Source organism: Loxodonta africana, chromosome 10 (genome assembly GCF_030014295.1).
Source record: "Loxodonta africana isolate mLoxAfr1 chromosome 10, mLoxAfr1.hap2, whole genome shotgun sequence".
NCBI lineage: Eukaryota > Metazoa > Chordata > Mammalia > Proboscidea > Elephantidae > Loxodonta > Loxodonta africana.
The window spans coordinates 13,587,889-13,614,364 of record NC_087351.1 but is presented as its reverse complement, the minus strand read 5'-3'; the positions used below and the strand labels follow the sequence as shown (position 1 = coordinate 13,614,364).

General features: G+C 46.0%; 1 protein-coding gene across 2 annotated transcripts in view; it reads right to left on the bottom strand.

Moving 5' to 3' along the window:
• EHD4 (EH domain containing 4) overlaps nt 1–18,342 on the bottom strand; it is a 73,491-nt gene extending 55,149 nt beyond the window's left edge. For both annotated transcript variants that reach the window (XM_064292144.1, XM_064292145.1), the window contains exons 1-2: nt 18,071–18,342; nt 4,042–4,218 (exon numbers count right to left, since the gene is read on the bottom strand). In XM_064292144.1, coding sequence (XP_064148214.1) covers nt 4,042–4,218; nt 18,071–18,306 — 413 coding nt within the window. In that variant the 5' untranslated portion in view covers nt 18,307–18,342. The remainder of the gene's footprint in view (nt 1–4,041; nt 4,219–18,070) is intronic.
• Nucleotides 18,343–26,476: the final 8,134 nt, after the last annotated feature.

Genomic DNA, 26,476 nt, shown 5'->3' with positions numbered 1-26,476 from the left:
TGGAAGACCACAATTTAAAATTATACTAGATCCTTTTCTAAAAGTAATGTCTGTAGCTATCGGGATTAAAAAAAAAAAAAACTACCATTTTTAGAAAAGCAGATTGAGGGGAAAAACAAAAACCGCTAACATCCGATTCAAAAGCAGATTACAGGGGGAAATGTCAGAACCCCGTCTCTGACGCTTCTTGAATGACCAAAATACACTGGTATCTCCATGGATCCAAGTCTTCCGGGCACTGCTGGCCCTGCCCATGTCCTCCTCAGGAGCTGTCCTGATAACGAGCTTTAGGATGACAATAACCACATTGCCACGTAGGCGCCTGCCTGCAGAATTCCTGTCTGAAGTAAAGCAGCACGGTGGGGTTCCAGAAGGTCACATTAAAGTCACTTTCATCGAACACTTTTTGTTCTAGGCTCAACTCCTTTTATTATTCAAGCATGGAATTTCTATAATTTGAACCTGCTTTTAAGGGAATTTGTCCTTATTTCTCAGAAATGCACTGTTGATATCCTGTTACTTTCTTAGAAACCAGCCTTGGAGAGAAGACTGAGGCTCTCCTGGCTTGTTTGATGCCTGGAGGGTGGCATCACCTAAGTCCCCACAGTGGATACCAAAAAAAGAAAGCCAAACCTGTTGTGTCAATTCTGACATATAGTGACCCTATAGGACAGGGTAGAACCACCACATACGATTTCCAAGTAGTGCCTGGTGGATTTGAACTGCTGACCTTATGGTTAGCAGCTGTGGCTCTTAACCACTAGGCCACCAGCGCTTCCTTATGAAGTACGTAACTCTTTTAAAGATGCCTCTGAGCAGAGGTGTGTTTACACAAAATAGCGCCTATGGCCAGCACTGAAATTGGGCCCCTGCAGGCCCTGGCGGGGGTAACCAGCATCCAGGGGCGATCTCTAGGTTCCGTCACACCCCATCCCAATTTCAAGATGAATAGATATTTTGCTTTAAGCTTTCTCACCTGTAAGCTGGTCCTAGTATTGTCTGTCTTATTAACCTCAAAAGGACACTGTATATGAGATTATGTAAACTATAACACAGAACATAATTATTATTGTCTTCATCATCTCTGCAGGACAGCCATGGTAAGGGGAGCCTTAAAAGTTAAACAGGGAGTTCAGAAAGGGCAGCAAGCAACCATTCTTAGTCCAAATGCCAGACCATTCAGCAGCTCAGTATAGCAGAGGACTCTGCAGGTTCCAATCCCAGCACTGCCACTTAATAACTGAGGGGCACCGTGGAAGTTAAATTAACCTCTCTATGCTTCAACTCCTCCTCTGTCTATGGGGATAATGGTGGTACATCTATGTTATGGGGTCTTTGTAGGAACTTTGAGTTAATACACAAGTAAAGTTTAGACTAGTACCTGACATATAACCTAAACCCGTTGCTGTCGAGTTGATCCTGACTCATAGTGACCCTACAGGACATAGTCGAACCACCTCATATGGTTTCCAAGGAGCGACTGGTGGATTCGAACTGCTGACCTTTTTGTTAGTAGCCAAGCTCTTAACCGCTGCTCCACCAGGGCTCCACCTGACGCATAGTAAATGTCATATAATTAATTGCTGTTATTCTTTTCCACGTATTGTACTGAATTCAATTAACACTTGATTGTCTAGTGTTGCAAGCCCTGGTGCCTCAGTGGTTAAGCGCTATGACTGCGAACCAAAAGGCTGGCAGTTTGAATCTACCAGCTGCTGCCTGGAAACCCTACAGGGCAGTTCTACTCTGTCCTATAGGGTCGCTATGAGTCAGAATCGACTCGACAGCAATGGGTTTGTGGTTTTTTTTTTTTTTTTTTAAATCTAGTGTTATGCATGGATTACTTTAAGTTTAAAAATCTGAGATAACAAATCTTGCCATTCAAAGTCTTTCCTGAACATTTCTTTTCTACACTCATCTGCTGTGGGTTGGGGATTTGGAAAAAAATAAGTTTTGTTGTTGGAAAATTATCCGCCAAAATAAAATAAGCCAATAGCCACTATTCCTGGGGTTTTCCTTGGGAATAGATTCCACAAAACAGGAATTTGAAGGAAGTGGCAGCTTATTTCTTTTTTAAGTCTTTGTCAAGCAAAAAGAGTCTGAGACTAAGGGCAGTGATAATGAAAACATGGGAGTCTAGAGCAGCCATCCACAGAAAAGGACCCTGCGTCCTGCACTTTCTGGGACCTCCAGAACCTTCCAGGGTCAGGACAGGAAATGTGGCTGTTGCCCAGCCTGTGACATGGCTCCCGGGGAGGCTCTGATGGGGGAGCTTCTTGTCCCACTTTCCCTCAACTCTGGTCTACTCTGTCCCGAGGGATCCAGGGAGCTGACCCTCTGGGGCTCCCCAGTTCCAGGCCTTGATTCCCAAAGCCTGAGCTCCATTTCTCCCACTCCCTGGTGCCAGTCAAGGCTTTCATGGAGTCAGGGAGTCAACTCCTCCCAGAGAAGAGATTCCTGCAGGCTGGAAAAATCGTCTGGACAGTGTTCTGCAAATCACTTTTGAGTACCGAGACAGAGCTCTCTATGACATCACCTCCATCATCTGTGCATTTCTGTCTACTCCACTGCCAAGTTCCTGTCTACACCAGGACACTTTCTCTGATTTGCAATGGGAGCATATGAAAAGGCCCTTAGGAAGTCTTCAGACACCTGGTTCAGCTTTTCACAGAAGGCACTGGTAGACATTGCCTGTGCCACATTGGCAGAGCCACAGCACGACACCAGGGCACATAATTATCCCACATTCCATGTGTCTGGTGCCCCCTACAGTTGTGCCGTGAGGCTCCTTAGCCTCCTCGGCAGACAGACAGCAGTCAGCTGGAAGGATCTCTTCCTATTTTAAAAATACCTAAAAAGGAGAAGTGCAGTTAATGCCTCCTGTTGTCTGTCAACTCAAATCTCACTTCCCTGCTCTTGTCTTGTGCTGTCGAGTCGATTCTGACTCACGGCGGCCTCATGTGTAACAGAGTAGAACTGCTCCATAGGCTTCTCTTGGCCATAATCTTTACGGAAGCAGGTCGCCAGGCCCTTTTATCCATGGTGCTGCTGGGTAGGCTCGAACTGCCAACCTTTTGGTTAGCAGCTGAGCACAAACTATTTGGGCCACCCAGGGGCTTCTTCCTCTCCAGAGGACACTCAAATTACTCCTCCCTGGCTCTGCACCCCTGACATCCCACTCCTCCAAATCAACCACTCTACAGCAGCAGACTGTAGGGGAAAGGCAGGGAAGAAGAAAAAGAAAAGAGTTCGAAAACACGGCCAGGAGTGGCAAACAGCGGGAGGGGGAGGGAAGAACAGCAGCTCATGTCCCAAAGGGCAGAGCTGCGTCCACCGACTTGTTCTCTCTCCCCCACAGACATTCCCTGAGCTTCAGTGGAACTCCGGTGAAAGCTTACGGGGGGAGTCCAAATAAAACACATCTCTAATCCAGACAAAATCTCAGTCCACACTTTCACATCTATAAACCATGTAACAAAACGAACTTTTTGTGCTTTGACTCTATTTCCCCCGTCCTGCTCTCAAGAATATGGATGCAACCAAGATTGTGGGAGTGAGAAGCCTAGGACAGTCAGAGAGGTAAGGCAACCTGCCCCACAGTAATCAACGGACTGAACCTTAGAGGTCCTCTGGCGAAGTGCCCTCTGACTCCAGGAGGCCCCAGACACCATGCCTGAGAGGTCACCATCCAGCCTCCCGTTAATACTGCCAGTGACGGGAGCTCATAACCTCCCTAGGCAATCCGATCCATTTTTGCACAGCTCGAATTATTAGAAATTTGTTCCTTATATCGTGCAGCCTTATAATGTCCAATCCCGGGCCTCAGCTCTGCTCTCTGAAGCCACACAGAATAGGTATAAATGGTCATTTCATGTGGTTGTCTTTCAAATATTTGAATAAGCATATTCCCTATAACCTTTCTCTTTCCTAGAATAGACACACTCTGTTCTTCTGTTTTTGAACACTTACATATAATTGGTAATAATTCAAAGAAAAGGTTTAAACAACCTGACCAAAGATGGCAGCTTTGCTGGTCCTTACCGATTCAGGAAAGCATTTCCAAAACGACTAAGTTTTCGGAATGGCTTTTTGGGGTCCACAACCAATGCGTTTCCTGGGGTGCTGCCCTCTGTCTCCCCGTACATCACAGCAATGAAGGAGTCGGTGGTGGGCTCTGGGCCAATCCGCATGCCTGGGAAGTCCTGCTCTAGCAAGTACCTGGGGGAGGGAGAAGCAAAGAAGGGTGAGCATGTCACAAAGCAAGAGGCCAGAAGGCTTCCGGGAGTAACACAGTCATTTAAAAACTGAGAAATACAATCCCCCAGAAAGGGAGAATGAATGGCATTTTATTCTTTTGCAAAAAAAAAAAAAAAAAAAAAACTATGGATCTTTTTTTTTTTTTGCCCAGTTTTAAGAAGCCTGATGGAAGGGGTCAGGCTCCTTGCAGACTTACTGGGCCTTCTGAAAGTGTACCTCTTCTCAGCATGGTGATTTTCACTCATGGTTCCATTGGCAGAATGGCACCACCCCAAGAGAGGTGCACCCAGCCGGCTCCCATGCATCCTGGAAGACCCTGTGCAGGCTCACGTCTTCTAGGGGAGCCTTCCCTGGCCTGTACCTCCAGTGTTAGGGGTACCTCCTTCATGCTCCCAGGGCACCTGTGCCTACAGCTACTGTGGTGCTCACAACAGGTATTATACTCATTTACCTGTGGGCCCTTGCAGCAAGTGCCATGGCTTAGGTCCAGATGCATATCCCCAGCTCACAGCACTGTGCCTGCCCACTGAGGGGACTCACTGCAGTGACTAAAATAATGAACAATCGCCCTTCTTGTCACCAGTAATCAATTATGCCAACACATCCTCCTTGTTCATTCTGTTGTTCCCCTTGGCCCCTGAAAGTCATGGCCGTGGAAGATGGTCTCCAAAGAACTCAGCAGCAATGGAGGCTGCTGTGGGGAGTAGGGTGAAGGGGAGGGTCAGGTTAGCTATTCCAGGGCCGCTGCTTTCAGGAGTGGGGTGAAGGGGAGGGTCAGGTTAGCTATTCCAGGGCCGCTGCTGTGGGGAGTAGGGTGAAGGGGAGGGTCAGGTTAGCTATTCCAGGGCCGCTGCCGTCAGGAGTGGGGTGAAGGGGAGGGTCAGGTTAGCTATTCCAGGGCCGCTGCTGTGGGGAGTGGGGTGAAGGGGAGGGTCAGGTTAGCTATCCCAGGGCCGCTGCTGTGGGGAGTGGGGTGAAGGGGAGGGTCAGGTTAGCTATCCCCAGGGCCTCTGCTGTCAGGAGTGGGGTGAAGGGGAGGGTCAGGTTAGCTATCCCAGGGCCGCTGCTGTGGGGAGTGGGGTGAAGGGGAGGGTCAGGTTAGCTATCCCAGGGCCTCTGCTGTCAGAAGTGGGGTGAAGGGGAGGGTCAGGTTAGCTATCCCAGGGCCGCTGCTGTCAGGAGTGGGGTGAAGGGGAGGGTCAGGTTAGCTATCCCAGGGCCGCTGCTGTCAGGAGTGGGGTGAAGGGGAGGGTCAGGTTAGCCTCCCCTTCACCCGACTCCCCACAGCAGCCTCCACTGCTGCAGAGTTCTTTGGAGACCGTCCTCCACGGCCATGACTTTCAGGGGCCACTCTTGCGGCTATTTTATCAATCCATCTCATTGAGCGTCTCCCCATTCCACTGATCCTCTACTTTATTAAACATGATGTCCTTTTCTAGCCATTGGTCTTTCCAGATGACATGCCCAAAGCAAGTGAGCCGACGTTTCGCCATCCATGCTTCCAAAGAGCGTTGTATGACATAGGAACACACTTGTGTGTCGGTGTATATATGGAACTGGGAGTGGAGATAGGGAGGGGACAAAGACTACTCCCTCCCCCTTTGCAATAAAGGGGAACATAAAGAGGAAGTACTACCAAGACAAGTGGAAATGCAGCCCTCAGACAACACTCAACAGTGACTTTGAACAGGTAGGTCCTGGGGCTGGTGAGAATCCCTGTGTCCAGCCCTGCCAGGGAGACAACCCCTTGTCTTAGTGAAGGGGCTCAAGGGAAGAAACCTGCACAGCCTTCTCCAGCTCCCCATTCCTGCAGCTAACAATCCAGTTGGCCATAACTATTTGTCTAACCAGACCTGACTGATCAAATTTAAGCCCCGAATCCATGACTCTCTGTCCAGGGGTCAAGGGAAAGAGCTGAACTATCAAATATTAAACACACTTTTGCCATCTTCATAAGAATGAGAAATTACACCATCCTTTGGACCTGTGTTTTCTCTGTAAATAAAATTGGCATTGTTCAGCAATCTTAGCACACAGGCTATATTTTACACCTTTAATTGATTTCATTGCCAGTTTTAACTTCACTCAAAGTTTCTACATTTCTGTGAGGTTGAGAAGGCCCAGAATAGAAAATGTCCCCTAAATTTAAAGTAAACAGGGAAAAAATTAGATAATACCACTTAGCATTTACTGAGTGCTCATTATATGCCTGGTACAGTGCAAAGCCCTCTACCCATACTGTTGTTTCATCTAACCCCCTTAACACTCTGAGATGGGTACGAACATTATCCCCATTTTACAGGTGGGAAAACTGAGGCACCAGAGAGGCTAAGCAAATTCCCCAAGGTCACACAGCAAGTATTAGAGTGGAAACTAAATTGCAGGCAGTCCAGAGCTTGCACTATCTCCAGATATGTTTAAACTGAAGTTGGTGGTTTGTTCACAGATGAGGAGTACGAAGGGGGCGCAGGCGCTCTTACCACAGGGTGTGCCACCGGGGATAAAGCACGAGGGAAAAGAGCTCTCTAGACACACAGTCCTCCAAGCTACGTGGTCCTGTGGCTGCCCATTCTCCCAGGGAAAAGCTGGGGAGAGGAGTGCCATTGTTTCAAAATGTGCTCAGATTTAGCTTTTTTAATTTCCCTGAACTTTCTCAATCAAAATCTTAGTGCATCTTTACAACAACAAAAACACAAAAAAAACCTTATGGATCGCAAACAAAACAAAAACCTTTGGATTATCTACTAGCCTGGTAAATATAGTCAAAAGCAGACCTGTTCATGTTTATAAATTCTTTTGAAATTCTACACAAATCTGAGAAATCCTGATAAAAACTATTGTAAGAACATCTCACATTTTGTGAAACTCAAGCACATCTGGAGTGTAAACAGGGCGTGTGGATTCCTACACATATAAAGGTGGAATTCAGGATTACAGCCACTCTGGGAACTCGAGTCTGAAGCCATTTAGCAGCAAAGCTAGAATTCAAAGCCAGACAGTCCCCTCCCTCCCACACCCCGCTTGACTTCCACTCCCTGCGGCCTGGGCGAAGCTGTGCCACGAGGCCTGGGAGAGAGACTGAGGAAGGGAGAAGGGGCTGGCCCTTGAAAGATTAGCAGCCAGTGTCACCAAGCTCCAAAGCACAAAAGGGTTAGGCCCCAGGGTTGGTCTGAAACTTGACAGGACTTTCCCATCGAAACAATGCTAACGGCAACGGCTGGCTTGCCAAGATGGCCATAAAAGGTCACGCAAACCAATAAAATAGATGAACGAGACAAGAACTGAGCCACCACCTTTTGGAGGAGGGCTCAGGGTTGAGTTTCTCCCTACAATATGGCACCTAGCCCAACCTGGGCAGGAGGAGGCACCCTCCAGGCTCCAGGCCCTGGGGAGGGGAGAGTGGGGCTGGGCTCACTGGGGTGGGCAGCACCTGAAAGCTGTAGGGAAGCAGCAAGTGCCCAGAGTTTAAGCCAGGTGACCACTCCCAGGGAGTGCCTGATCACCTTCTGATGTTTCATTTACAGAAAAGCACAGCAAGACCCCCACGGATTTTGGAGTAACTGAGTAGCTTTAACCACAAACTTGAATCACAAATTTTGTTTAAAGAAAAACAGGTATTTCCTACTTAACAAGTACATACTGTAATAGGAGCTAGAATTTCCTGAGTAGCATCCCTGCCAGACAGAACTCTAACAAATAATTATTTTTAAAGTATGCTGCAGATATGACACAGTTTGAAGTAAAAGGTGCCACCTGAACTGTGACCTTGGTAAATCATTTGATCTCTGAGTCCTAGACACAGAGGAAGAACTAGCAGTCACTGGATCACTGTATTATATACCTGGCTTATATTAATTTGTTTAGCAATACTTTCTTCCACAGATAATAAACAGTGTTCAATCTCATTATCAAAGTAATAAATAACTAAAGACATAGCATACTAGCAAATTAAAAAAACCCACAATATGCAAGGCCCTCCACAAACTACCCCCCTTCTACCTTCCAGTCTGGGCTCCCCTGCTCCCCCATGCTGGACCTTCTTCTTGCCCTCACTAGTCTCTTCCAGGCCTGAAATTCCTGCCTGTCTTCCTTCATGTCGTTTCCTTTGTCCAGTGGAGGATTACGCCCCATGACCTCCACTATTCTCCTACCCATTCTCTAAGCCACTTTACAAAATGGCACACCCTTCCTGGGAGTCCTCTCTGATTGCGCCACTCCCCATCTCCCGGTCTGCAGTGCTTCTCATGTCACATCCTCTTCTACGGGCTCTCATTGCCTGGAAGGCACAGTCCATACACTCAGAACTTTAGAGCCCCAAAGTCTCTTAGCAATCATTTGATTCAACCCAATCAACATTCATCTTATTATCTTTACAGATGAAGAAACTGAGGATTAAAGCAGGAAAGTGACTTGTTGCTCGTCAAACATGCTGGTGGCTGCATCGGACTCAGAACCCAGGAGCTTCTCCTTCCTGGCCAAGGACTTCTGCTCTTACACCGTGCTAAGCCCCATAACCCTGAGGCCCCATGCAACACCTAGCTCATTGTTACTCTAACTGTTGTCGTTGTTAGCTGCCGTGGGTCAGCCCCACACTCATGGCAACCTGATGCACAACATAACAGAAAGAAGTGGTGCCCAGTCCTGCACCATACCCATAACCACCTGCAGATGGGACCATTGTGATCCACAGGGTTTTGCGTGTGCGTGGTGAACACATATGTAACAAAACATTGGAGATTTCAACAATCTTCACACGTACAGTTCAGCGACATTAACTGTGTCCATCATGTTGTTCAACTATCACCCTTATCTGTTCCCAAATTGTACCATCCCCCTTAACAGAAGCTCATAGGGTTTTCACCGGCTGATTCTGGAAGTAGAGTGCAAGGCCCTTCTTCCTAGTTTGTCTTAGTCTGGAAGCTCTGCTGAAACCTGTTCAACAGTGTCAGAATAACATTCGGGCCTCCACTGGCAGATGAGTAATGGCTGTGTATGAGGTGCGGTGCCCAGAAGTGAACCCAGGCCTTCCACGTGGAAAGCAAGAATTTTACCACTGAGCCACCAATACTCTCATTCCTCTAAACTGGACCTGTCAAATGCAGGAACTAATATACTATCCACTCACTAAGAGGATCGCCCTGGGGGGTTTCCACCCTGAGGGACAGCTGAAACTCACACGCGTTTATGTTACACTGCTGGGTAGGCAGTACACCCTCACGCAGTACACCCTCACGCAGTCGGGGAACCAGGAACAACCAAGAAACACAGTGTTGGTATGAAAAGGGTGGAAATGAAGTGGTGAGGTTCAAGAACTGCAACCTGGAAAGAAAGAGTCTGAGCAGATCCTGAAGCGGGCTGTATAAAAACTGATTCCCTACACTGTGGCACATACGGGATGATCAATTGTGTTAAATAGTTTGGGATTTTTTTGTTTTTTTTTTATCTCTCAGAGGCTTTCCCAAAGGTACAAGTTCCAGGGACTCTGGGTTGTTATCTGCAACATCGAGAATTCAAAGAAACGAGAGGCCACAGGAAGGCTACCGAAAAGAATCCATCGTGATTCCGAGCCGATTAGCCCGCTCCACTGCATCCTGTATGTTAAAGACTTGATTTTGTCCTTGGCCCCACCTTGCTCCCCTTTTCCTGTGTTCCCAGAGAGGTCTGCCAGCTCTCGTGGTGATTACTCCAAGAGTCCTGAGCCAAGCCATCAACATAAAAAAGGTACAGACATTGGATCCAAATAGCTGTGCGGAGAGGGTGGTAGAGAGGACCTGAGACCTAACATCTCAGAGTCCTCATCAGATAAGTCTCATGGTTCAGTCTCAGTTGTGCGGCTCCTGGGTACACTGGCTGCCAAGCTCAGCTTAGGTCCAAGGAGCTGTTTTTTTTTTTTTTAAATATAATTTTATTTATTTTGTTTTATTTTACACATAAAACGTACACCAATTCAACAGTTTCTACATGTATCATTTAGTGACACTGATTACATTCTTCGAGTTGTGTAACCATCCTCATTCTCCTTTTCTGAGTTGTTCCTCCCCAATTAACATAAACTCACAGCCCCCTAAGGTTCCTGTCTAATCTTTCAAGTTGCTGTTGCCAAGGAGCTGCTCTGATGCAAGGGTATATGTAGATAATGGCTTTTTTCTTTCATTGCTTAGGCTAGAAAATATTTGTTTGTTTAACTTCATAGAAAAAAATGTCACTTGCGACGAGGGGAAGAAAAAAATCTCAAGACAACGAAAAATAAAGTTTCTTAACATACCCCAGCACCATCTTCTCAAAGATGAGCTTAAGGAGAGGGCTTCAACTGGTTCAGTCAGGTTCGAATCTCTGCATTTCTAACAAATTACCAGGTGACGCTAATGCTGCGGAAACCCCGGTGGCACAGTGGTTAAATGCTATGGCTGCTAACCAAATGGTTCAAATCCACCAGACACTCCTTGGAAACTCTATGGGGCAGTTCTACTCTGTCCTACAGGGTCGCTATGAGTCAGAATCGACTCGATGACGACGGGTTTGGTTTGGTTTTTTTGGCTAATGCTGCTGGTTAGGGACCAATTCTGAGGACTACTAGTTGAACCACATGGTTGTAGAGGCTGGCACGTCCCAAGTCTGTGGGTCAGGCATCAGGCTGGAAGTTTCTCCTGACACATAGCTGCAGCAGCTCATGAACCCCAAGATGGGCAGGTCAGACAGCAGACTGCTGGCTCAAGTCCCAAAAACCAGGGGTCGGATATGAGCCGGATGCAGGATTCAGCACAAGCAAGCAAGGTTTGCCAGAACATCCACATATATTGGATGCAGGCCACACCCCCAAGGAAAATTCCCTTACAACTGATTGGCTGATCACATCCCATTACATCACTGCCAAACTACATCATTATTTAACTGCCAAACCACTGAGACTCATGGCCCAGTCAAGTTGATACAAACTTTAACCATCACACCATCAAACAACAGATTATTCTGAAACCACGCTGTACAGTGCATGACACATTTCACACATACATTTTATCATTCCACTCAGGGGTGGATTACCCTGTAAGCATGGTACACACCAGCTTACAGTAAGCAAGGCAAACACAATTAAGCTAGTGCTTATCTTGCTTTTTGGGTAATTGGTCCCTAACAACCTATTCCACCCTCACTGCCACTGGAGCAGGCATTATTATCTTACAGAGGGGAAAGATGTGCTTATAACAAATTAAGCTGGACAAGACTACATACGTACAGGTTAATGACCACTCAGTACTTTGATATATTTCCATCCAGTCATTGGATCAAAGTGTTTAAACAATTTTGTATCTAGATTTTCCACCATTAATTTTTCCTCATGCCATTAAAAATTATTTGAAAACACTATTTTTAATGGCCACATAATATTTTAAGGCAAATATGTATCAATTTGGAGCCCTGGTGGTACAGTAGTTAAGGGCTTGGCTGCTAACCAAAAGGTTGGCAGTTCAAATCCACCAGCCGCTCCTTAGAAATCCTATGGGGCAATTCCACTGTGTCCTATAGGGTTGCAACGTGTCTGAATTGAACGACAGCAGTGGGTTAACAGGTTATGTATCAATTTAGTTAGGCATTTCCTGACTGTTGGGCATTTAAATAGTTTCCCATTTCTTGCTGTTATACATAATGATGAAATAAGCATCCCTGAACACACATCTCAGCTACTTTAAAAATGTAATCTTTGAATTATTAAAAAACTAAATTTGGCCTACCTTCACTTCCATTTTAAAACTTTGTATCTTTCTTAATGTGAAACTTAAATTTTATTTTTATTTTTCCTTTAGTTATATCGTTATATGTCACAAGGACTATTTGTTCAGATAAGGCCATCTTTGAAACTGTTGTTACCTTGTAAAGGAATGCAAATTAGCCTGTTGAACCAAGAAGCTGGAATTTGCTGGCTGAAGCCTTTTCACATCTTGATTTTCCAGCCCTAAATGGGATTTGGAAGCCCTGGTGCTGTACTGGTTAAGTGCTACGGCTGCTAACCAAAGGGTCAGCAGTTCGAATCCACCAGGCACTCCTTGGAAACTCTATGGGACAGTTCTGCTCTGTCCTATAGGGTGGCTATGAGTCAGAATCGACTCGACAGCAGTGGGTTTGGTTTTTGGTTTTAAATGGGATTTAAACTACTCAGGGCCAGGTGGGCTTAGGGCATGCTGCTGTCTAACTTACTGACATTACCTACCTGCAGCCATAATCGTCTTCCATGCTGTTCTGGAAAAAAGGGGAAGGAAAGGAAAGGAAGAGGAAAGACAGAGGAAGTTTACTGGAATCAAAGGCAACACCCTTCCCCATTTCTTACAGTCCTGCTTGCCCGTTCATTCGCTCAACGTTTACTGAGGTTTTCCATGTTATAGCTTAGAGTTTATGAATCTGACAACTTTTGGTTGTAAACTCTTTGATCCAGGAACACTGTAAATCTTCACGAGGAGGCCACAGAACAGAGCCTTCCCCCCAAGTTATTTGACCGTGGAACTTTTTTTTTTAAACACCTATTATTAATCTTTCAGAATTGAGTTCCACAGAACACAGGTTTAAAGAAAAGGTAAAAAGGTATTTAACAAAACTTGACGTCTACCAAAAAAACAAAAACAAAAACCCAAATCTGTTGCCATCGAGTTGACTCTGACTCACTCAAACAAAATTCTTTTAAAATAAGTGAAAGATAATCTCTTCATGTGATTAATTCATACTATAGTAAGGCAACGGCTGGTATCATTACCACACCTTCAGGTGAAATAACAAAGGCCTTACCATTAAAATCAGAAGCTTCACATGGTGTCTACTGACCAAAACAATAAAACGTGAAACAAAAGAGGAGGTAAAGTAATCGTAAATATAACTGATTTCTGGCCAAAAATGTCCATTGCTACATTATGCATAATTAGTAACAACCCAAATGTTCCAAGCTGTATGACAGAATCTCATACAGTCATTGAAGTTATTTTTGAAGACTATTTAGAAACATGAGAAATATTCTTCATATCACATTAAGTAAAAAGCAATGCGTTAAATGTATTACATAATCTCCAGCTCTGTGGGCATGACTTCTATGTCATCATCTAAAGTCACTGCTAAAAATGTGGACAGACTGAGCTTGGTCCACACGCTGTGGGAGGCCCACCCAAGTTAGCCTCCTTCTAGGCCGTGGCTGACCCGCTTCCGGCTTGATGATTTAGTTGTCAAAATTCCACTAACTGAAGCTTTATCTATCAATGGTTCCAAAATGCTCCCTGGGGGAGGCTGCAAAGGATCACTTTGAGAGATGATTTACAAAAACAAAACCAGATTTCTGAGCCTCACTCGGGGATTCTGATTCAGGAGGTCTGGGATGGAGGCCTGGGATCCGAATGTTTCAAAAGGTCTCCAAGGCAATTCTGACACATACCAGTTTCAGGAACCATGGCTTTCTAGTTCATAATTTTTCAAGGTTTTGAAAATATATCAAATGCCTTCTATAAGCATACTTCTAGATGTGAGTTAAGGAAGAGAATTTTCTGAATTAAAAAATAGTTGGGGTGGGGAGGGGACATACGTTTCCCCTCATTCTCTGACCCCGGCTGCTGTTTGTCGGGTAGGTGATGTGACCAGTGCAGTGTGTTGCTGCACTGAAAGCTACAGTCGTCTGCACAGCCCAGCCTGCCCTGGGGCTTCTCCTACCTCCTCAGGATCCTTGCTCCCTGTCCTGCCTCTTCTCAACCTGCAGAAGCATTAGGTGCTCGCCCTCTACTGCCTCCCCTCCCTCAGCTTTTCACCCTGCTCACGGGGTGCTCGCCTCTAACAGAGCCTCCACAAGGCCTGTGACCAGGGCATGGCTCCTCCCCTTCAGTGCCCAGTCCTGAGAGTCTGCTATATTGGATGCCTCACCTGCCACTCCCTCCTCCGTCCACTGCCACCTGGCTTCCATCACCACCATTTACTGACACAGCTCTAGCCCATGTCACCCTGGCCTCGTGATTGCTAATCCGCTGGTTCTGTTTCAATCCTTTTCCCAGAAGTATCTGACACTGCTGACCACCCCGCTCTTTCCCTGGCATTTATGGGTGTCATCTGTTGTTTCACTTGCCCAGCACCCATTTCTCTTTTTCTTTCTTTCTTTCTTTTTTTGATAACAGCATCCTGAGAAGCCACCCTTCCCCCATTCTTAATCCATGAGGTGTGGAGGGCTGACCACCCCACTCCACTCCACTGAAGCTGGAGAAGCAGCAGAATTGCCTGGAATTGGAGATGGTGGCCTGCCCACCCACAGGTACAACTGCTAGAGAAGAAGCTAACATGAAGACAGCACAGGTGACACAGAGTCCTGGTGACATCATTTGGAGCCCTGCACCTAGCCATGCCTGAAGCCAGCACATCCTGGTTTGATCAGTTTCACGAAAAAAAAAAAAAATTTTTTTTACCTTTTTACTTAAGCAATTTTCAGTTGGATCTCTGTCACTTGCAACCAAGAGCCCTAAGATAGCTCTAAGCCTCCATGCTGTCCTGGCATTCCTCCACCTCTCCAATGACTTCCCCCAGTGTCTCCACAAGTTCCTCTAGAAGCCCTGCAAGCATCAGTGTTCCTGAGTCCCACCCTTGGCCTTCTGTTCCCCAGATCTTGGCTACCAAATGCTGACACTCCGAAATCAGCCCAGAATTCCCACTGAACTCCAGACCCATATGTCCAATCTGTCTGTGAACATCTCCATTTGGGTGCTCACTTAAACACAACAATTGCTGTTAGATGTTGTCAAGTCAATTTTGATTCCCAGACACCCCATGTGACAGAGTAGAGCTGTCCCATAGGGCTTCCCGGGCTATAATGTTACAGAAGCAGATTGCCAGGCTGCTGGGTGGATTCAAATCACCAATCTTTTGGTTAGCAGCTGAGTGCTTAACCATGGTGCCACAGGGCTCCTTAAAACACAACTATAAACTCATAATTATGCCCCTGCTCCTCTTCTTCTTGTGTCCTCATGATCCACCCAGTTACCCAAGAAACCTTTCGGGCCACTTTTGTGATTTGGTTGAGAAAAGAGTCCAGCACCTTCCCTCTATCCATCCTCTTCCTTGCATTTAAGCCCCTGATGATCTTCCACGCAGGCGTGTGTGTATTTTCTTGATATCTAGGCTCTTTGCCCACTCCATCTAGGAGATTTTTTCCTTACAACAAGGCACACACTTAATTGTCCCACTCCTGTTGAATGTCCTGGCCAACCCTGTATTAGTATTAGTGAGGCTCCTAAAATCAGCCTAATTCTTCCCAGCCATGGAATAAAAGGTTAAAGGTAAGGTTTCATTAAAGGTGTGGAAGGGACGCCAAAGGCTTTGCTGATGAGGAGAAGTGAGGAGAGGTTTCCCTCCACATTAGCTCTGTGTCATCAGTGACCTTTTGGGACACAGCAGGAAGCCAGGTGGATAAAAATCTATGACTACGTAGGTAGCAGTGCCGAACATCCAACTATGAGCTTGTGCTCAGTCACTAGAAGCAAACAACTCAGGCCTCTGACCCACAGATCAATGATAGCCATGGATGAGGCAGGAACCAGGAGGTCAGCACCCTGGGTCAACCCCTGTGCCCACCAGCTCCAGTACAGGAGTCTCTAGGATGTCTGACCTTTTGCTCAGGGCCTTCCTCCCAGGAATGACATCTCTTCCTCCTAGCTCTACTCTGAAGCTGTACTCAGGTCTCCTGTGGCCTAACCAAGCTTCTTGTCCAACCTGATTTTCTCCTGACTTCACAGGTCCACCTTGTGCCCACTGCTTAACAACAAGGCCACTTAGGCTTCCTGATAAGGTGACGCCTCCTTCACCATGGGGTTGCACACGGCTCCGGAGCCTACTGAGAAGTGGTTGATTTGGATGGAGTTGCCAGGAGTCAAATCTCAGAACACCTCTTCAAACCATGCTTAGCTATTTCACAAAACTTCCCCCCACAATGAAATAGATAAGAATGAGAAAAAATGTATACTGAAGTAGTAAACTAAAAAAAAAAAAAGATGGATTCATGTTCCCATGAGTAGTGTTCTCTTTCCTCAGAGTTGCTGATTATCCAGGTTAGGGGGATGAGAGAGGCTACATTACCTCCAGGTTGGTTCCACACCAAGCAGGGGCTCCCTAACTACACAGGGACACAATAAGGCCTCGTGGCAGAGATAAACAGGAGAAACTACCCGGGGTTCTTGGAACATGCCACCATTAACATATGACATAAAAATTATCACTATAACAGTGCTTTGCTCTTATTCTTCATCTGTATTTTTCAAAAAAATTCCACCCCCTAGTCTTATACCGCTTGGTCATAATACTTCATCATTCCAAGTACTTAAAAACTGGCTAGTTATTAGTGAGACTGTAAAGGGACCATCTGTTTGTCATCTTTCAAGGTGCTGGTTACTGTAATATTTTTAGGTTCAATGTGAGTGTCTGCGGTGACATATTTAACATCATTTTCAGCTTACTAATAAGCATCAAATAAAAGCAATTTTAAAATTATTTTCTTCAGTCTTCCTTCACATTCAATGTATTGCCTAGAACTATATTTTAATGCACAGTGTGTCTGCTTTGCTGAATTCATTCATAGTGTATCTGCAGGCCTGAATTCAACATATTTTCTGCAGTGACAGCTACTCCTGTACTTGTAGGAGCTATTTAGGTCACTGGAGTGGAGAAAAAGAGGTCGCTACTTAGTAGAAATGGCATGCATCCAAATATAGACGCAGCTTGCTCAAACACCTGTTGAACACCAACGACAAAGAGACTGTTACAATTACCAAAACCCAGAACCAAAACCTGAAATCATCAGTAACTTTTCTTCAACTGACACGGGGCTTAACCAAGGAAAACAAGTCTCCTTACCAAAGAAAGCAAGTCTTAATACGCTGGCTGCTTTAGAAATAAAACAAGCTACTTCGCAAAGTAATCTGTTACAATGTCAATTATTTTTTATTTGAACCACAGCGCACGCATGGCAGTTGTTTGTTTTTGGAAAGGCAACAAGCATGACAAATATTTTCGGTTGTCACGGGTGAGCAAGGAGGAGGAAATGACCCACCTAAGAAATGGAAGGACGAGAAATATGACACTCCCCCTTAGTTCCACAGGGCGCGACTAACTTCCTATGGCCGCGTAAAGGCGAGGCGTGCAAGAGCAGATCGAAGGCACCCTGTCTATCCCCTCCCCTGGAAGAGCGGTGATGGGAGGGGGGGTGACACGTAAGGACGTCAAGGGACGGGGCACGGGCAATAACTTCTATTGCCATTCATTCACTGGTTAATAGTTATGCTGTGGGCACTCTGTTAGGCGCTCCTCTCTCCAAGTATGACCCTACAGCCCACTCTGATAACCCCGCGCCTCTGCCCCATTTCCAGCCATAGGCCTCGTTCCCTCACTAGAAAATGCCATTACAGCCTCGCTCTCCCTTCCAGGATGGGGGCTACGAGGGCAGGTTACAGCGGCCAGAGAAGCGCCCTTCCGACAGCGCGAAGGAGCGCTCGGAGGCTGCGGGGAAGGAGTTTCAGGAACCCTACAGTCCCCGCGGGAGTGCCAGCCTCTACTGAGGCGGCCGCGCCCGGGGGTGGGGCTGCGGGCATCCGGGCTCCGCACTCGCAGGGGGACCTCAGGTCACCCAGGTGCTGGAGGGGGAAGCAGTGGCGAGGGGGTGCCGTGGCGGGGAAATGGGCGCGGCGGGCGCGGCAGGCGCGGCAGGCGCTCCCGGCGGAGGGAAGTCGGTGACAACAAGCGCACGTGGGCAGGACGCCCCAGGTGTGGCGGCAGGGGCCCGGGCCGGGCTGAGGGGCGGCGGGGCGCTTACCTGATGAAGGTAGTCTTGCCCGTGCTGTACTGGCCCACCAGCAGGATCATGGGCTTGTTCTCGAAGTCGGCGTCCTCCAGGGCGGGCGAGTGGAACTCGTGGAAGCGGTACGCCTCCTCCAGCGGCAGCACCTTGCGCAGGTAGAGCGAGCGCAGGCCGCCCGTCACCGTCTGCACCGCGTCCGCGCCGCCCACGCGCTCCCGCCCGCCCGCCTGCCGCCCCAGCCAGCTGAACATCCTGCCGCCCTCCGGCCCGCGCTCCGCGCCCGCACGCCACCGGGAGCCCGCCGCCCGCTCGACCCAGCCGGGCTCGCACTGAGCTGTCCCGGCCGCGCCCGCCGCCGCCTGAGCCCGGCCCCGCCCCGCCCCGCGCCGCCGCAGCCAATCGCCGGCCGCCGCGTCACGGGCGCGCGTTCACTTTGCAGAAGCCGTCTTTCAGGTTCTCCTTCATTGGGCCCCTGCCAGCGCGGCGGCAGCGCCAGCCAATGGAGAAGAGGCTCTTAATAAATTATGCACGGCTGAGTCCGCCTGGAGGGCGAGGCAGGGAGGGGCTGTCTCCCGGCCCAGGGGGCGCAGGCCCGGCACCGGGGGGCGGGGCTTCTGGTCGCCGGGACCACACCTTCGGCCAGGTGGCGTCGGCTTCCCGGCAAATCCGAGCTGGCAAGAATGAGCCGCCGGAGGCTGCTCAGTTTCTTGGGACATTTGCTTATCCCAGACCTGTGGAGGTCGACGCGCGGACGAAGAGTTCAGAAACTTGGTAAACTGCGGGTTCTGGTTCCGTAGGTCTGGTATGGGGCCCGAAACTCCGCGTTTCTAACAAAGTCTCAGGTGCTGCCAGTGCTGCCGATCCGTGAACCACACTTTGAGTAAAAAGGCTGTGGTGGAAAGAGACCAGGACTTGGCATCGAAAGACCTGGGCTCGAATCCGGTTATACAAATTAATGGCCTGTTTTGTGACCTTAAATGCAATAAGTTACGTCTCTGCCTCAGTTTCCTTGTTTGTAAAATGAGGACTCCTTGGAGTTGTTGTATGGATTAAATATTTAGAGGAAGCAAATGTAACTAGGGAAGTGAAAGGAAAGCCGAGGGGAAATGAAGTTAGACATCTGCCTCTTGTCAAAATAAAGACTGAAATGTAAAGACAAAATGAAACCATAGAGCTACTAAAAGAAAGTACAGATGAGGATTTGTAAAGTTTTGGTTGGGAAAAGCCTTTCCGATCAACACCGAAGACAGAAATTATTAACGAATAGGTCCAATAGATTTAACAACAAAAAAAGTAAAAGCTTCAGTGTGTTAAAAAAACAAACAAAGCAAAACAAAGCAACAACCCATAAAAACCAAACCCATACATGAAGGCAAAGGATAAATTGAGAAAAATATTGAGAGACACATATGGTAGATATATATTAAAGCTCTTATGCTTTTTAAACCCCGCTGGTGTCGAGTGGATTCCAACTCATAGTAACCCCAAAGGGCAGAGCAGAACTGCCCCCATAGGGTTTCCAAGGATTGGCTGATGGATTCAAACTGCTGGTCTTTTGGTTAGCAGCCAAGCTCTTAACCAACTGTGCCACTGGGGCTCCTTTAAGCTACTATAAAATTATTAAGAAAGAAATGAATGTTTCATTAGAAAAATGAGCAGAGGACATACACAATAAAAGAAATACAGTTGGCTTATAAACATTAAACAATGCTGACCTCCATTAAAAATCAAAGAAACACGAACTTAAAGTAAACAGATAAAATTAAGAATGGCAGAATTTTTTTCTAAGATAATTTCTAATGTCCACAAAAGTGTGGAAAGATGTATCTTCTCATACATTTCTGAAGCTGGTACAAATTGACACAACTTTTCTGTAGTCCATAGTTAACAGACTTCTTGAAAATGCGCATCTGAGATTCCTGCTTCTGCAGCATCGTATTTAATGTTGAAATGACTCACTGCTTCCCCCCTAAAATCAGGAACAAGGTAAAGATGTCTCCTGTTACTGCTTCCACCTACTATCTTGCTATAGTTTTTAGCCAGTACAATAAGGCAAGAAAAAGAAAAGATATCCAGATTGGATAAAAAAAAAAAGGAAGATGTAAAATTGTCTTTATTTGCAAAAGACATGATCATGTAGAAAATTCTGAGGAATCTTTAAAAAAAAGTTACTATAACAAGTGAGTTTAACACGGTTGTTGAATACAAAATCAATATATAAAAACCAGCTAGATTTATGTACACTAGAAATGAACAGACATTGAAATAAATTAATACCATTTGCAACAGCACCAAAACTATGAAATACAGATAAATATGACACAAAATGTACAAGATCTAAAATTCCAACGGCATTTTTTTTTTTTTTTACAAAAATGGAAAAACTAATTCTCAACTTTATATGGAAAGGCAAGCGGCCCTGAATAGTCAAAGCAGTTTTGAAGAAGAACAAAGTAGGAGGCTTCATGCTTCCCAACTTCAAAACATATAGCCAGAGTAATAAAAACAGCCTGGTACTAGTTTAATAATAGAAAATAGATCAATGGAATAGAACTGAGAGCCCAGAAATAAAACCATTCATCTACAGTATCATGGCTAAGGTTGTGTGGCAACTTGGCTGGGCCATGATTTTCAGGGGGTTGGTAGTTACATAATGATGTCATTTGGCAGTTATGTAATGAAGTAATCACCTCCATGAGGAGATCTGATATCTCCATGATGAGATCTGATATAATGTAATCGTTTCCATGATGAGATCTACTATGAACAGCCAATCAATTGAAAGGGAGTTTTCTTGGTGTGGCCTGCATTCAATATGTATGGTCTTTCTGGCAAAGCTTGCTGCCTTTTGCTCTGCTCTGGATCCTGCATTCAGTTCATCATCATCTGACCTCCAGTTCTTGGAACTTGAGCCAGCAGCCTGCCATCCTACTTGCCCGTCTTGGATTCATCAGCCTCCACAGGCCGTGAACCAGCAGCCTGTTTCCTGACCTGCTGACCTTGGGTTCATCAGCACCTACAGCTACGTGAGTCAGGAGAAGCCTCCAGCCTGACACATGTCCCACAGATTTGGGACTTTCTAACCTCTACAACTGCATGAGCCATTTCCTTGATACAAATCTCTCTCTCCCTCTCTCTCTCTATCTGTATGTACGCTTCACTGGTTTTGCTTCTCTAGAGAACCCAGCCTAAGACATTTGGTATCCAGAGTGGTTCTAGAGAAACAAAATTGGAGGGATGAGATTTCTAAAGTGGTTCTCAAGTCTGGTTAGTCTTAAAGACGTTGATGGCTCTCAGATGAATGGAGAAACAAACTGTAGTACATACACACAACAGAGTATTATGCAACAATAAAGAACAACAATGAATCTGTGAAGCATCTCATAACATGAATGAATCTGGAAGGAATTATGCTGAGTGAAATAAGTCAATCACAAAAGGACAAATATTGTATGAGACCACTACTGTAAAAACTCATGAGAAGGTTTACACAAAAAAAGGAACAATCTTTGATGGTTATGAGGGTGGGGAGGGGTGAGGATGAAAAAACACTAAATAGACAATAGGTAAGTGGTAACTTTGGTGAAAGGTGAGACAGTACACGATACTGGGAAAGCCAACACAACTTGTGCAAGGCAAGGTCATGGAAGCTCCATAGATACATCCAAACTCCTTGAGGGACTGAATTGCTGGGCTGAGGGCTGTGGGGACCATGGTCTCATGGAATATCTATCTCAATTGGCATAACACAATTTATAAAGAAAATGTTCTACATTCTACTGTGGTGAGTAGTGTCTGGGATCTTAAAAGCCTGTGAGTGGCCATCTAGGATACTCCACTGGTCTCACCCCTTCGGAAGCAAGGAAGAATGAAGAAAACTAAAGATACAAGGGAAAGATTAGTCCAAAGGACTAATGGACTACCTCTACCACAGCCTCCAGCAGACCGAGTCCAGTACAACTAGATGGTGCCCAGCTACCACCACTGACTGTTCTGACAGGGATCACAATAGAGGGTCCCAAACAGAGCTGGAGAAAAATGTAGAACAAAATTCTAACTCAAAAAGAAAGACCAGACTTGCTGGTCTGATGGAGACTGGAGAAACCCTAAGACTATGGCCCCCAGATACCCTTTCATCTTACTAACGAAGCCACTCCTAAAGTTGCCCCCTCAGCCAAAGATTGGACAGGCCTATAAAACAAAACAAGACTAAAGGGGCACACCAGCCCTGGGACAAGGACTAGAAGGCAGGAGGGAACAGGAAAGCTGGTAACAGGGAACCTAAGTTTGAGAAGGGAGAGTGCTGACATGTCATGGTGTGGTTAACCAAAGTCATAAAACAATATGTGTACTAACTCTTTAATGAGAAACTAGTTTGTTCTGTAAAACTTCATCTAAAGTTCAATAAAAATAAACAAAAGATGTTGATGGCTCTGTATTAAAGAGGGCAGTGCTAATCCATGGCTTGAGGTGGCAATAGAAATATGTGAAATATCACCAATAGATCAAGTACTGCTGAGAGGCAAGGCACTGTGTGATCACATGTTTGATACTTTTTTTACAATTTTGACAAAATAAGAAGTATAAGGAAGCTGGTTGGTTGGTCTTGCTTTCACTAGACAAAGTGGTGAAAGAAAGACGAGCTCAGGGCTTCAGAGTCACAGCTCAAGTGCTGTATAAAAGACCTCAAAGTTGCCACTTGTGCCCTTAAAAAAAGCATTATTTCCTGTAGTAATAGAGCTGATATTGCCAATAACCAAACCCAGAGTCTAATGGTAAGAGTGGCTGAATTATGCCAATTGAATTCCCAACCTTGAATGGTATCTGAAGTTAAAGTGAGGGCATTGATTGAGAAGAAATGGGATCTTGAAATTTGGGATGGAGATATATGGGCAGATAATCAGGAAGGTGGGGAAACTGAGCCCCTAAATTCCATTGAATATCTCCTGCCAACAAAACTGTTAGCCCCTTCACTCCCATCTGATGAGATTAACCCAGCTGTGTCTGAAGAGCCTTTGTCTGAGGTATCACCTGGGGCGGTGCCTGAGTCATTGCCCAGGGAATCCTATGAAGCAGGTGCCCTATAAGACATTGCTGAATGTTCTCAAAACACATCCCGCCCACCTATTTTTGCTCTAGACCTGTAACTAGATTTATGTCCTAGCAAGCCCCAAAAGGTGAAGTACAATGTGTGACCCAAGAGGGGGTACAGTATACTCCAAAAGAACTGCTTGACTTTTCTAATGTGTACAAACAGAAACCTGGGGAATATGTGTGCAATGGCTATTAAGGGTGTGGAATAATGGTGCAAGGAGCATAAAGTTGGATCAGTCTGAGTTTATTGGTACAGGCCCTGGTGGCATAGTGGTTAACAGCTGCGGCTAACCAAAAAGTTGGCAGTTCAAACCGACCAGCCACTCCTTTGAAATCCAATGGGGCAGTTCCACTCTGTCCTATAGGGTCACTATAAGTCAGAACCAAATCTTCGGCACCTAACACCAACAATAACAAGCACAGATTCTTCATTCAATGTTTCAGCTCAAGAGGCTAGGAAAGGTTCTAATAGTTTATTTGGTTGGGTAGCTGAAGCATGAATTACATGGTGGCCTACACTAAATCAAGCTGAAGTACCAGACCTGCCTTGTTATACTGTAGAAGAAGGCATCCAAAGGCTGACAGAAATTGGCATGTTAGAATGTATTAATCAGGTTAGACCCACAGATCCACCCATGGAGTTCTCAGAGGACACACCTTTTACCACAACAATGAGGAACAAATCTGTGAAGGAAACCCTAACATCCTTGAAGATTGCTATTTTATGTGTCAGATTTGACGGTAGGAACTGCCCTAGCTGAATTAAGACACCTAACTACAATGAAATGAGCCCTAGTAGTGCAATAGTTAAAGCACTTGGCTGCTAACCAAAAGGTCAGTAGTTCAAACTTGCCAGCTGCTCCATGGGAGAATGCTGCATGCTTCCGCAAAGATTACAAACTTGGAAACCATTTGGGGCAGCGCTGCTGTGTCCTATAGGTTGCTATGAGTTGGAATCAACTTGATGGTGGTGAGTTTGAGTTTGGAACTATGATGGGGCTGACTGGACTGCATGGTGGTAGGGGCCAAGTGGCAGCACTCAACCAACAAAGACAAGGTGGGTGTGGTTACCATAACGGACAGCAGAATCAAAGCAGTAATCAGAATAGTCTGACTCATCTGTACTTACAGGTTGGATACTTAATCATGGTTTCCCTAGAAGTGAAATAAATGGGAAATCTATTAAATATTTACTTGATCTGTACAAGTGGAAGAATTCTAGGTCAAGTGAATGCAGTCTAACTCGAATCATCAGAAGAGTCACAGTCCCCGAAACAATTCCCAGACTTGAGTGAGTTTTAAAACCCACAACCCCTTGAATGAATGGTAGACCAGACCCCCTTAAGAAAGGCCTCCACTAAACTGCCAAAAGTTTATGATGTTAATCTTCCTCCCAGCCTTCCCCTAAGGGATGTAAGGCCTTTCATGAGAGTGTTCATTGGAGAATAGAGAGTAATCAGACGTTTCAGGAATTACTGGATACTGGCTCTGAAAGAATCAACTTGACCGCACTGGGTTTGGTTTTTGGTTTTGGCTCTGAACTGCCACTAATTCCAAGAGATGCAAAATGTCACTGTGAGCCACCAGTCAGAGTGGGGGCATATGGAAGTCTGGTTATTAATGGAGTCTTAGCTCAGGTTTACCTTACAAGAACTCCAGTTGGTCCCTGAACCCACCCTGTAGTGATTCCCCCAGTTCTAGAATGCATAATTGGATACATATATTCAGCAACTGGCAGAACCCCCACACTGGATCTTTGATAAGTGGAGTAAAGGCTATTATGGTAGGAAAACCCAAGTGGAAGCCATTAGAACTGTTCCTACCTAGGAAAATAGTAAACAAAAAGCAATACTGCATTCCTGGAGGGAGTGCAGAGATTACTGCCACCTTAAAGGACTTGAAGGATGCAGGGGTGGTGATTCCCGCCACATCAGTTTAACTTGCCTATTTGGCCTGTGCAAAAAATGATGAATCTTGGAGAAGAACAGTAGATTTTTGAAACTTAACCAGGTACTGATTCCAATTGCAGTTGCTGTTCCAGATGTGGCTTCATTGCTGGAGCAAATTAATGTATCTCCTGGCACCTGGCATGCAGCTATTGATCTAGCTAATGCTTTTTTCTCCACACCCATTTTGAAGGACCACTAGAAGCAGTTTGCGTTCAGCTGGCAAGACCAGCAATACACCTTCACTGTCCTACCTCACAGGTATATCAACTCTCCAGTTGTCATAATTTAGTCTTCAGGGTCCTTTATTATATTCCTTCCACAAGATGTCATACTGGTCCATTAAATTGATGACATTATGTTGATTGGACCTCGTAAGGAAGAAGTGTCAATGACTCTGGGCCTATTGGTAAAACATTTGCATGCTAGAGGGTAGGAAATTAATCTGACAAAAATTCAGGCACCTTCTGCCTCAGTGAAGCTTCTATAGTCCAGTGGTGGGAAGCATGTCAAGATATTCCTGCTAAAGTGAAGGATAAGTTATTGCATCTGGCCCCTTTCACAACTAAAAAGGAGGCGCAATGCCTGGTGGGCCTCTTTGGATTTTGGAGGCAACATAACCCCCATTTGGGTGTACTGCTCTGGTCTATTTATCAAGTTACTCATAAAGGTTCTAGTTTTGAGTGGGCTCCAGAACAAGAGAAGGCTCTACAACAGGTTCGGGCTGCCATGCAAGCTGCTCTGCCACTTGGGCCATATGATCTGGCTGATCCAATGGTACTTGAAGTGTCACTGGCAGATAGAGGTGCTGTTTGGAGTCTTTGGGAGGACCCTATTTTTGAGTCACAGTGCAGATCCTTAGGATTTTGGAGGAAAGCTCTGCTATCCTCAGAGATATCTATTCTTCTTTTGAGAAACAGCTTTTGGCTTGTTACTGGGCTTTAGTAGAGACTGAACGTTTGACCATGGGCCACCAAGTCACCACGTGGCCTGAGCTGCCCATCACGAACTGGGTGTTGTCTGGCCCACAGAGTCATAAAGCCGGACATGCATGGCAGCACTCCATCTTTAAATGGAAGTGATATATATGAGATCGGGCCCACACAGGACTTGAAGGCATGAGGAAGTGGCCCAAATGCCCATGGTCTCCACTCCTGTCACATTATCTTCCATCTCCCAGTCTGTACCAGCCTCGTGGGGAGTTTCTTATGTTCAGCTGACTGAGGAAGAGAAAACTCATGTCTGGTTTACAGATGATTCTGTGTGATACCCAAGCATCACTTGAAATTGCACAGTGGCAGCACCACAGACCCTTTCTGGGACCACCCTGAAGGACAGTGGTGAAGGGAAGCCCTCCAAACGGGCAGAACTTCGAGCAGTA